Here is a 13,226-nt window from a genome sequence, read left to right on the forward strand (position 1 = left end):
CATAAACGGTCCCTTGTGGTTTCCATATGTGTTTTCATTTTGTGAGGTTTTACTGGTGCTTTATTCTTTCTCTTTTTCAAGACTCATCTTCACAAGGCTGAAGATGGGACAGGACTGAATTGCCCTTTTTAGATGGGTGTTATTTTGAAGAGTGCCTTAAAAACAAGCCGAGAGACACCAGGAAACATAGCAGAGATATTTGGACTGGCCCAGAGGAGGGAGAGAGCTGCCTCACTGTTGGATGTTGACATGTTCAGACTTTTAACTAATCTGCCTCCTGATCTACTCCTTGCCACTTATTACACTTAAAGAAACAGTCTTAACAATTTAGGAAACACTGTTCTCAGGCTTATGGACCTATTTTAAGCCCTCTTCACTTCCATTAAGATTGAGGTTCTTGTCACGGTAGAAGTGGTGTACAGAAACAGATGGTATGGTATGAGGTTTTTAATTCCATCTGTTATTGGCTCTGTAGGCAAAATGTGCCTGTTGCAGTTGTGGGTGTGATAAAAGTGTCTCCTGGTTTCTGGCTTTGCTTTGCTGCTTTCTCTAGATCAGGGGTCACCAAACCATGTTCTTTAAAATCTTCAGCCCTGCTTGTTTTCCTACTATCCCTGCCCTAGCCAGGGATGATTACCTGGGCCAAAGCTTTAAATTGAACATGTCACAGTGAACTAGACTTCACAGCATTTCTCTCACAGATATCAACTTTCATCTGCACCAAAACCCTTTAGTCAGATGAGGTGATGGATTTCATTTTCATATCTGTGTGACCAAAAACTGTTTAGCCTAACTTAGCACAAAGACTTAAAGCAGGGGGAAACTGCTAGCCACCCCTTTGAGCAGGTCATGTTTAATGTTTCTCCTGCAGTGCCTCAGCTCTAGTACTTTTATTTGTTTGATTCATCACCTAAAACTGAAAAACAGGCAAATTCTTACAGACTTCAAATTATGGCAGAATTTAAACGTTTTATTTGAATTTTGCGTTTGGTCTTTTCTGTCTTTATTTTTACTTGGGTTTGTCTTGGTGAAGCATTTAGAGACTGTGGTTTTGTGTCTCTCTGTCTCAGGTCGTTTCCGTCAGATCGAGGTGTTGACTACAGTAGCTAATGAGTTCTTCCAGCTCTACAGTCAAGTCTCTGGTCAGCCAGTCCAGTGCATCAGCTCAAGTGACCAACAAGGTAACAATGCCAAGTCTATGTCAAGTCTGCTGACACATGGAAAAAATCTTTTGGTTTTATCTGTATTTAACAAATATTTAGGATTATACGTCAGATAGGGATTCAGTCAGAGTCTGACACTGAAGGTTTAAAGTTGTGAACAACACTGTTGAATACCAAGAATGCTAAAAGCAAAAGCTGAATGCAGCTGTGGTTGCAACAGTTTAATTGTATGCAGATGTTCCATACAAAATATACTTCGTATGGTCCTCTTTCTGGTATTTGTATCTGTTTAATACTTTAAGAAAATAAAAGAAACCCAACTATAAAAGAAAATAAACGTTTTGTTCTCAAGAAAACAACTTTGACGGCCCCAAATACACATGAAATGAAAAGTGATTATGAATCAACATCTTCAAAATATTTGTGGTAATTTTATCAGATATATTGAGTTAATGGTAAATTTAATTTTAGGCTTACGACTTTTTTCATGAATGATAAACAGATATTTAGACATTAGCTTCAGTTTCATAACATGGTCATGTCATCAGTCCTTTGTCTTCACTATAGAAAAAAACTTGACAAATGGATTCATGAGTATATGTTCATCTTCACAGGAGGAGAAAGAGGAGGTAACGAGTCCTCTCCTCCTCTGAAAAGGAGCAGCTCAGCTCTGAACGTCGCTAAATTCCTCAAGAGGACCATCAGCAATCGCAACCTGCTCACGTCCGCAAATGCCGAGTCATCTGAAACACACACAGCTAACCAGCACAAACAGCTGAACGGACACACTCCCTCTGAACACACACACACTAATGGCCACGTACACGCTGGTCCAGAACAGGACAACCCAGACCTCCAGGCAGAAACGGTCAGTCAGAAACACGTCCGCAAGAGAGACAGTTCCTTGGCAACAGTTACCGAGGAAACCAACGGGGACGGTGATACAGATCGGCTGAGAGACGACAGGTAGCAGTAGCTACTTATTATTATTTATAATTTATAATTTATAATTTTGCTAATAATTTATTATTGTTATTTCTACCAGTTGGCAGCGGTGGAAGAATGTGGCATTTAATAGAAAAAATTGCCCCATTCAGATACATGAAGTTTTTAAATTTTGGGACCTAGCTTGAGCTGATAACAAATCATAGACATCTGAAACTGGCGAGAGTCCCAAACTAGAGACTGCTGGTTTAGTTTTTATCAATATATTGAATTTTATTATTGTCATGTCTTTTTATAAGATCATCAATTGTAAAGTAAATAAATAAATAAATATAGAGCGTCCCAGTAGCTGATCGGTTCTGGCAGGTGCTCCATACACATGGGGCACGGTTTGCAACATCTGTGGTTTAAGTCCAGCCATCAACATGTGTTGTGGGTCACCCCAATCTTTCTACCCTGTTGCCTCTCTATGACCAGCTGTCAAATGTAGGCAATTAAAAAAATATAGTGAAGAAAAAAAATGACAGGATTTCCCTCTGAAATATAGTGGCATACTGTATAATACAAATAAGTACTTTCCACCACTGCCAGTCTGTATTCACTGCTGATTTCTCAACAGTCCTAAACAGAGCAGTACTGAACCAGCAACCAATGGAGAGTGTCAACCAGAGTCAGGTGACCTTCAGTCACCCAATCAGAAGACAGAAGAGAGACCCCAGGTGGTCAAAGAGGAGGACAAGGAGAACTTGATCTCAACCACAGAGAAGGTTCCTCTCACCCTGGCTTTACCTCAGCTGGCACAGCTTCGCAATGAAAACGCAGACTCTTTCGACATAGAGGAGGTAACGTGTTCTCCAGGTGTGATTTAAAGTGAAATTAGAACATAGGAAAACTTTTAACTATCAGTAGAAGACCTGTGTCCCTGACACATGAACATACTTTAGTTTGTTCATGTGTGCCTCCCAGTGCCAGAAAAGTACTATAGAAGTATTCTAGTAGTCAAATTCATACAAATAAGGTTAGATTGAAATCCTCTTCTCATCATATTTGAATGTAACACTAAGGTGATTTTACTGAAGGTCTGTTGCTGCAGCAGAACAAGCATGTTGATAGTGTGTCTGTACAAATCCACGCTGTTTATCTTTTTTTTGTTCTGTTTGCTTTTCCTTTGACTGAAGATACTAACCTGGAGCAGCTCTTTGTTTCCTTCTTTTAAAATTCATCCTGTTGTTTGTTATTCAGATTCAGAGTAATGAAGATGATGCACTGCCACCCAGAGACAGAGCCACTGGTGAGTCACCCTAAAATCTGATTTTAACCTCACCTTAATCTCTGACTTGTCCTGCGGGGTTTTCCTGCAAACAGACAGAAGTAATGTTTATATTTATGTCACTGAGATGCATTCTCTGTATGTTGAGGCCTTATATACTTTTACTACTTCATAAACAATTTCCAAACCAATGTTTTGAACATTTTGCATTGTTTACTTGCTATTAGTTGTTTTTATTGCCTTTGTTAGGAGATTTCCACACTTATTTGGCAAAGACCCTAGAAGCCTCCACATGGTTATGAAATAATTTAAGTAATTGCTAAGGTATATAGCATTTGCACCACTGAGGTGCAGTAGACAACAATGAGTCCTTTATCTTCTGGTTGTCAAATCTAGTTTAAATCTTTAATCGTTTAAGTTTATATTTAACTGATTTTGTACAATTAGCAGTTAATTGGTAATTACTAGTTATGAAACCTTCATGTATATTAGGAGTCAGGACCTCAGTAGCTTCTATTACATGTGGTTAGATGAACTCCTATGTAATGCAGTCCTGTGACAGCACTTATTAAACACTGAATGTCAGTATGAATAGAATTTGTAATGTCAGTCTGTAATCAAATATTATTGATGGTTTTTATAATTCACCTACAACAGACATGTTCACACATGTTTACACACACATCTACAGTCTGAACACAGATTGTTTAAGTCAGGTACTGATCCGGTAAGTCAGGTTCATGGTTTGGGAATTTCAATTACTGAAAGAAAACTGGAATATGATATTTTCTTCACCAACACAGCAGAACTATGTGCATAAATCAATAAAATGACAAACTTTTTTTTTACAAATCTGTGAAATTTGGGGATTTTTTTGTTGACATGAAATTATAACAATTGTCTTATGTAAGATCCATTAGAGAAACACCATATATAGACAGGTGAAATCCTAAAAGAAGCTTATTTTTGTTATTGATTTTCATTTAGCATGCGTCCGTATGTATTCTTTTTAAATCCTCTAAGCAGAATCTCACTTGAACATCTAGCGTCTATGTTTCTGTTCGATATGAGAGTTTTGATCTATTCCCTACTATTGAGTGTATACACATTTATACTGTGTATTAAAAGCTTGTTTCTGCCACCTGCTGGACATAAGTGGTACTACAGGAATAAGCCCAGATGTTTTTATCGTCTCTGTCTCTCAGACCTGCTGAGGACAGTCAGCCAGCAGTCAGACAGCAGTGGTTTTGCTGAAGAACCCTCTGCTGATTCCAGCAGCTCCCTCAAGGTTTGTTTGTCAAGGGGTCAAGTAATAATGTTCTTAAATTACTAATTAAATTCAGTAATTATGACTCAATCATTACACAACAAGGTATCCTGAGCAGATAAATTAGAGACGTTATCAACTCTAAAATAATCACATTTTGCAGATAAGATGTCTGTAGGGCTTTGAATGCAGGAATATTTCTATATTGTGTTGGTATTTAAAATCCTATTACATTGGTCTGCTAAGTAATTCTTTAATTGTATTTAGGTGCAGGAGAGCAGCGACAGCTGTGACAGTGAGACCACTGTGACATCACACGTGTCACGAGATGTGACCACGCCTCTCGCAATGGACCAACCAGCATTTATTTTCCCAGATGGCAGAGTGGAAGAGGTGGCTGTTAGGGGTGCTGCTGAGGCTGATGGGAAGAGTAGTTCCAATGAAGAAGATGAGATTGATGGGATTTCAGAGCAGGTTCCACTCTATTCGGCCCACCAGCTCCCAAAGAACAGACCAGTGGAAGCAGAGCAGGATGAAAACCAGGGGGAGGAGCAAATTGAGAATGGGGTCAGGACTGATTCTGAACCAGAAGCAGAACCGGAGGTTACTCATACTATGTCTGCTTCAGAACAACCACCACAACAGAATAAGACCGAGATCACCTCAGTGACGGAGGGAGTGGGTGTGGAGGATGAGACCCATGTGTTCTTTGATGATTCCAGTTCATTTTCTTCTTCTGTGGCATCCTCTGTCGTCCTTTGTGCTCTGAATCGAGCAAAACAGAACCAGCTGAGTCGGGTACCGATCAACTCTCTGCCCAGCGAGACGCCCCAAATCCCAGGAAGAGGACGAGGAGGACGTGGCATCCGCATGGAGAGGTCCTCCTCCCTGCCCTCTTCACTCCTCTCACCTTCCAGGGTTGTCTCCTCAGTCAGGATCCAGTTTGGCCGTGGGCAGTCATCCTGCACCCAGCCCAGGTACTCCTTTAGATACACCCAGGAAAACAAAGGGGACAAAGAAGAAGAGGAAAAGGAGCATAGGGAACAGGAGGAGGAAGGACAAACCAGCTGTCGATCTACTCTCTTAATAAACCCTGCCTCCTCATCTGGCTCTACCAACCAACCAACAACACTTCCCACAGAAGGTCTCATCCCACCTAAACCCATCCCACGCTACTTGATGGAGTCATCCTCTTCACTGCAGGGCTCCAGTCCTCCTCCTGATTGGTCAGGAGGAGGCCACAGCCACTACTGGAGTACCCAGAGTGTTCCTGATCTCTCCTTCACTCAGCAGCAGCCAGGCTACTTCCAACAAAACATGAGCACCAACCAAAACAAGCAAACCTGGAGTCCAGGGCACATGACATATTCTACTCCTTCACCTCAGTACTTATACCCCAGCCCCAATAGTAGTCCCAGCGTCAAGCCCAGCCCTTACCCCTTCTGTCGAAACACTCCTCCACAATACCCCTCCCCTCTCAATCCATATGCTAGTCTTCCTAACCTCCATCACCACCACAAAACCTTGAACCACCATTCCAGTCTGACCAGTCTCCACCAAGCTACATCTCCCACATTTCCCAAGCAAGGCAGCTTCTCCAGCTTGCATCATCCCTCAGCTCCCATACCTCCTCACCACAGCAGTCTGGGAAATATGGATCCTATGACGTCCATAATGCACCAGCAGAGCTACAATCACTCATACAGTAACCAGCTGCCTTATCATCCCAGTCCTCACGGCTCACAGATTGGCTCACCCTACCTGGGTTACCATGGGTACAACACAAACCCACATCTCATGTACCCCCACCCCATCACCCAGTGTCCACCACTGGCCCCAGAACACAGCCTTCACCCAGGTCTTGCCAGCCCTGCTCCAGGCTTCCACCCAGGCCTGGCCTCAACCTTCCCTTTAGGCCACAACCTCCACCCAGGGCTCACTCCTCCTCTTGTTCCAGCTCCAGGACTCAACCAGGGCCCATCAACCACTGAGATGCAGCTAAGGAGAGTTCTGCATGATATCAGAGGAACAGTTCAGAGTCTGAGCCAGGTTATTCCTTTTCAGTCTTAATCCCTTTAGCCTATGTGGTTGCTTTAGTTGTTGTTTGTGGTAGTTTGCATCTCTAATCTCTTTAGATGAAAACATTGGTCTGTAACAATTGTGGTTTTCTTGTTGTAGCTTTTTCTATTTGGCCATAAAAATATGTCCAATGGGACAACAAACACCCATCAAATAGGGTGTAAACAAGCCAATAGTTTGTCTTATTCCCTACCACAGTGATTGAAGGTAAAACAGGGTTTTTTTGGTTTTACATTTGGGGTTTTATACAGATTAAATAAAGTTGATAAAACCTTTAGCCAGGCTAAGATGGTTAATTTCACGTTTAGCACACAAAGACTTTGTTAATCTCCTCAAGTCTTGGCAAAACAGGTAAGAAACCAATTTTCTAAAATGCCAAACTTGTCCTTGAAGTGTAGTTGGTGTTTACAACACTTTGGGTTATAGTTTTACTTTTTGCCCTTCTTTTTTCAGCCAGACAACCTGGGGCTTCATGTAAAATCAATATGGTCACTAACTGCTCCGACCTGCTGCCCTATTAGGCCTATCTTACTATTGTTGCTTACTTATGTTTTGTAGGAGTTGATTTGTACACTTTGAGTAAAATAGGTTTGACCAAGTTAACTCCAACTTTGTTTTTGTCATCTTGTTGTGTTCAACATCCTGTACTGAAATCACTGTCCCATTTCTCTCACGTAGAACCGAGCTGACACTCCAGATGCATTCACAGACCACAGAGCAGCTCTGTCCAGCCACCAGGTACTATCATTCCTCAAACACCCCTAGAATTTTGTGCGTGCTCTTAATGAAGTAGTTATAATTGTGGTCTCGTTTGTGGTTTTGGTTTGATCCAGGATTCGACAAAGTGACTGATCTATTGTCATTGTCACTGAAGTGTGTTTCCCTCTATCTCTCTCTGTCTTCAGTCTTTGGCAGAGTTTCAGCAGAAGAGGAGGAGTCTGAACTTATTTCGCAGTCAGATGATGGACTTGGAGCTGTCAATAATCCGACAGCAGGCTCTGGTCTACAAACACCTGAGCCCTGCTGACAGGTGACACATAACTGTGAACAGATACGTGTTTCACAGTATCCTGGACTCATGTTAATTGATAGAAAGCAAAACCTGGTGATTGTTTGTCTGTGTAGGTTGGAGATGGAGCAACTTCAGGCTCTGAGGTCAGCAGTGAGAGAGGAACTACAAGAGCTGGAACAACAGCTGGAAGACAGACTGTTGGAGATGACGCATCATATGGTATGTACACACGACACACAGGTTATATACACATAAAACACACAGTATATACACAAAACACTGTGTATATATACTCACACACTATGCACACACAAACTACAGTCTACATACAGCCAATACACACACTATAGGGTATCTGTGCACAAACGATAGAGTATAGAAACACAACACACACAAATCAGACAATACATGATCCAATACACAATGCAGGTATAGAGAAACAACACACAAAAGGTTTGATGTGATGTGTCCTTGTAGTAATGCTGTCAGTCCTGTTCTCTTCCTCAGGGTCTCCATAGAGATGGTAGTGTTGACAGTCTGTCCACCAACTCTGCACTGAGAGCCATGGAGCCGGTCAGCACAACACACACACACACACACACTTGTGTATATAAAGATAAAATTAAAATTTGTCTTAATGGATGACTTCATCTCATCTGTCCAGGTATCGGACCTTCTCAGAGAGCAGCTCTTCCTCCAATCAGAGCTCAGCTACGACGGCCAGGGCCCCTCCACCAACCCCTCCTCCCGATCATCCAGTCCAGTCAGAGAAGGAGGAGATGGCGAGCAGAGGCAAAACAAGTACCGAGCATCAATCAACATAACCCCTGTCCTCCCTCCTCGACCTAACACATGCACTGAGGAAGAGGAGGAGGAGGAGGAGGAGGGAGAGAGGGATAAAGGTGGTGGTGGTGAAAGAAGTCATGGTGAAGTACCAGAGGAAGACGGAGCACAGGGCGTCAGAGTGGAAAACCTGCAGCAGCTCATCAGAGAGGTAACAGTCTGTCAACACAGGCCTTTGAATAAAACTGTAGTAGTAATGAATTAACATGTCTGTTGTTCTGTCATCATCATTTAGGTTTTTTTTACTGATCAAAAAAAATCTCATAGCTGTGATTAGATTTTGGTAATTTTACATGTGCAATTTCTACTGCCCTCAGAAAAAATGGTGCTTTATCTAAATAATATAAAATATTTCCTATTTCCTGAAATGTCTGTTTTAGGTTTGCTGTAGTAAAATGAGCACACTCACCAGGTGTGTTTTATAATGGTCATTAGTCGTCTTATTCATGTTTGCCCAACCAGTAATTATCTATAGAGGAATCGCCTGATGGTATTACTGAAGGGCCAGCTCCGCTGTGTGATTGTGACGTTGACACGGACCTGATGGCTGACATTGTTTCATCTTTTGTTATAGAAAAATGATCAGTGATTAGATTTTAGAGCACTTTCTACATAAAGTGTTTACAGCATTTTTTACAAACGTTTATCACTTCTGTCTCTGTTTTCCAGATTCGAGAGAGCGTGGCGCAGGAGGTCCGACAGGAGATTTACAGTGAGCTGCTGGCTGCTGTGTCGCCACGGCGATCACCCCTGCCTACCAGGCAACATCCCCTGTAGTGATGGCAACAGCAGAGCACCACCTCTTTCACCTTCAGCCTTAGTAACCACAGCCTGAACAGCACCACTGTCTGTCTGTAACACTGTATAGCTGAGTAACACTGTCTGTGTGTCTTTAACACTGTACGTCTGAAACACTGAGGATGAAATGAACAGCTACACATGATAAACCCCACCCACCCCACCCGTGGCACGAACTTCTTAACAAGCATGGTTTAAGTGAGAGGTAGAGGGTGGAGCCTCAGACAGGAGTCAGCAGCTATGTGCAAAATCACTCCCAGCTTACTATATAATGTGTTCACCATTTTGTAGTGGTGTCTAAATGCTGATTGTGTAAGTCTGTTCACTATATAGTGCACTCACACATCTACAATGAGATGTAATGGCATGTATATGCTTGATGTGATGCATGCTGGGAACCCCAGTCTGGACCAGCCTGTCCAGAACCCATTTCCTTTGAGCCATCCGAAATGTTTTTCTTTTTTTGCTCACAGTCCTTCTAAACTTTTCTTTTTCTGAAACCAGACCTTAAACTACTACTACTACTACCACTACCGCCAGTACTACTAGTGCTACAACTAGTGCTGCTAACAGTACTGCTAACATTATCACCACTTCTAATCCCAGTCCTGTGGGTGTGCCAACAAAGTTCTTAACTTGTGGTGTTGGTCTGAGATTAGATCACGATGTAAACAGATATGTTATGTCCAGGTATTTCTGTTCCCCCACACAATAAACTACACTTAAAGTAATGATAATTAAGGAAATAATACAAATTATCAGCAACATAGTAACTTAATAATCAGTAACTTGAAATGTTAAATGTTTATATATATATATATATATATATGTATGTATGTAAACAACAACATAGTTCACCCAATTTACAAAAAACACTTTTATTTCCTCTCATTGTGCTGCTTTTCTTTTAGTTAGTTAGTATTGAAATCTCTTTTACACCCAAATGCAACAAAGGTGGATTGAATTTGTTTCTTCTGTGTTTACAGCAGTGAATGATGAGTGAAGCGTATATCAAATTCCATGCATCTAATGTAGGTCAGTCGTTTGAGATATGAAAACTAGTTATAGACAGGTAGAAACAGAATGTAATTACATTGAAAGATGATGTTGAAAATTGCTGATCAAACATAATGTCACAAACAAGAAAATCTCAAGATTATGATTTTAAATGTTACTGGTTTACGTGGTCGTCCATGATTTTGGGATGGAGGCAAAGTCTCAGAGACTTTTTGACAAAATATAATCAAAAGTATTTGTATGAAGAGATCCCATGAGAGGAAAGAAAGAAAACATATTTTTTGTAATTTGGCAGACTTGAGCCACAACACACACTCAGAGGACAACCTCCCTTTAAAAATACTACAGATGATACTGCAGTTATTTATGCACAAGGTGTTACATCCATTCATTTTTAAAGTTAGAGTTAAACTCAGTTATTTTACATGCACAGTTACTCATTCCATGCACATTTCTGTTTAACATAAAAGGTTTAAAGAGGATTTAACATATACCATTAAAACAACATGGATCACAACTGTCATTACTTCATCATCATCATTGTCATTATGCTTCTCTTTCCCTCCTTCACAATTTAGTCCATTTCTGTTTTCTCTGGTTTGACGTCACAGTCCTCTGGTCGTCAGTTCATAGAATGACTCAGTTCAAACATCTTTTGTTTTCTCAGCATTGTGAAGTGAGGTTATATTATGTTACAGGAGGTTCATTCTTGCAGCGGTTTCTTGTTATTTTAGATGATGAACACAGGTCAACAGAAGTCAGTTTGGTAATCGGAGAATCAGAGCAGTAGTGGCTACAGCAAATGTGTTATATCAAATAACCTGGGTAAACTGTACTTTAGGTAGGCCTGTAGGAGAGGACACTTGTCATGCTACAGTGGCTCAAACCAGTGTTTCCTTTTTATATTTCTATTTCCACAACTGCTCAGTAAAGGAGATATAACGTAAATCAGACAGCTCAGTAGTTGTTGGCAGGTGGATTGTTCAGCCATGGTTTGTGCTAAGCTAGGCTAAAATGCAGGGATTTTCTCAAATGTTGTACTGCTCTTTTAACACTCACTCCTTTCTTTGTTTGCACCTGAGCAGGTGATAAGTGTATTTGTGTAATGTCATGAGGTACAGATGTAAGGCTCAGTGGTCCAAGGTTACTGTACAGCAGCAGCAGGTCTCGGTAAGTTGTCATGGTGATGGTGATGATGATGATGTAATGACTGATGGGAGGAAGGAGCTTAGTGAGCAGGCATTGTAGCCTGAACCTTAGCTGCATTAGCATGTTGCTTCACACTGTCCAGTGACAAGTTTGTATGCAATAATATAAATATATGTACTGAGGTTACTGGTAGTAAATTATCAATAAGTCACTGATAACATTTCAGATGTGGTCAGTTATCCTGCAGATCTCTGAAACACTGTTTACCTGTATGTCTAAAACAAATTAATCTCTGCCTTGCTGTGTTTTGTTTGTTTGTTTTGTTTTTGGGAAAACTCACTTCACACAGAACCGAATGATCATTGCACAATTACTTACTAATTGCCATTTACTGAATGATCTGTTTTCTTTAGCATTAAAGCCTATGTGTAGTGTGGATTGCAAGGATGCCCCATCGAGAGACGTGCCAATCAAAGCAAACATGCCCATAAATACCTCTTTTTTTTTTTTTTATCTTAACAATCCTTATGAAAATTTTCACACAGACATTAGAATTGAAATTATCTACTGAATGCAGACCTTTGTGTATGTGGATGTTCATTCTTGTTTATTGGGAGAAATATAGAGAATGTAAGTGCAGAAGTCCACTTACTAATATCAGGGAGCTCTCAGATGCATCTGACAGTCTTTATTAAGCAAGTGGGGCTGACTCAGGTGTGAGTGTGTGTCAGTCAGGTTATAGCTTATTATTAGCTGGACTTTTCACCTTAGATTCTCTTCACTGTTTGATGCCTTTTGTAGAAAACGTTTTATTTGTCATGTTTTATTGATCACAAATTCTGCTCTGCTTGGACCAACACTCACTGTGAGCTCCAGCTCCAGTTTTATATTTACTGATCAAGGATTGTTCAAGTGCTTCTAATTACACTTTGTTTGACTCTTGGTGCCATTAATTTCTATTGATGAAAACGTCTATTAATGATGATGTTTATTTTGTACTGATATCTTGTCATTGGGATGCAGGGGAGGGATCACTCTGTAGAGAGATGAGTATAATAAAGATGTATTTATTTTTGATGGCTGCCTCATTTGTGTCATTGGTTGGCTGCCATGGTAATTTTCAGCATTAATCTGCACACATGGATACAGAAAGTACTCAGAGCTCCTCTCTTTTCCAGGATGTCATAGAAAAGAATCTACACTGTTACTTTGACTGAAACTTTTATCAGTACTTAATTGCTAATTCAATTTTTTTTAACATTTGTAATGTGACTACAGCTTGGGCTGTAGTTAAACTCTTTCAAATGTTTCATCTGCAAAATTTAAGCGGTGAAGCGACAGAAAATATTGAGACAGCTTAAATCCACAGATCTGCAGTTACAAAAGAACTGGTCCTGTCTTAAAGGCAAATGGTGGCAACACCAAATGTTGATTTAATTTAGGGTTTTTCTTTCACTTTGCATAAAGTTAATTTGTAAATAATTCTCTCTTTATGTTTGGTGCTCTTTTACAATACTCTAGATTTTCTTTTCTGTTTACCTTTTTATTTGGACATAATTAAACATTTGTACTGTTTTTCGTCATCACAGCTGCCGGTTTTCTCTTCAAACCTACATCAGACACTGAAACTCACCCTCCTCAGACGCGGTAATTTTATCACCACTAGGGGGCGACACGCCCACA

The 13,226-nt window shown here is 40.6% G+C and overlaps 1 protein-coding gene across 2 annotated transcripts in view; it reads left to right on the forward strand.

Annotated features, from left to right (window-relative positions):
* Window positions 1-12,620, forward strand: part of itprid2 (ITPR interacting domain containing 2) — a 34,865-nt gene extending 22,245 nt beyond the window's left edge. For both annotated transcript variants that reach the window (XM_026294881.1, XM_026294882.1), the window contains 12 exons: window positions 1,071-1,181; window positions 1,778-2,129; window positions 2,728-2,950; window positions 3,351-3,399; window positions 4,584-4,666; window positions 4,913-6,694; window positions 7,403-7,462; window positions 7,630-7,754; window positions 7,850-7,955; window positions 8,244-8,309; window positions 8,401-8,730; window positions 9,249-12,620. In XM_026294881.1, the coding sequence (XP_026150666.1) occupies window positions 1,071-1,181; window positions 1,778-2,129; window positions 2,728-2,950; window positions 3,351-3,399; window positions 4,584-4,666; window positions 4,913-6,694; window positions 7,403-7,462; window positions 7,630-7,754; window positions 7,850-7,955; window positions 8,244-8,309; window positions 8,401-8,730; window positions 9,249-9,356 (3,395 nt within the window). In that variant the 3' untranslated portion in view covers window positions 9,357-12,620. The remainder of the gene's footprint in view (window positions 1-1,070; window positions 1,182-1,777; window positions 2,130-2,727; window positions 2,951-3,350; window positions 3,400-4,583; window positions 4,667-4,912; window positions 6,695-7,402; window positions 7,463-7,629; window positions 7,755-7,849; window positions 7,956-8,243; window positions 8,310-8,400; window positions 8,731-9,248) is intronic.
* Window positions 12,621-13,226: the final 606 nt, after the last annotated feature.

This window comes from Mastacembelus armatus, chromosome 21, assembly GCF_900324485.2.
Source record: "Mastacembelus armatus chromosome 21, fMasArm1.2, whole genome shotgun sequence".
In the NCBI taxonomy this organism is placed as follows: Eukaryota; Metazoa; Chordata; class Actinopteri; order Synbranchiformes; family Mastacembelidae; genus Mastacembelus; species Mastacembelus armatus.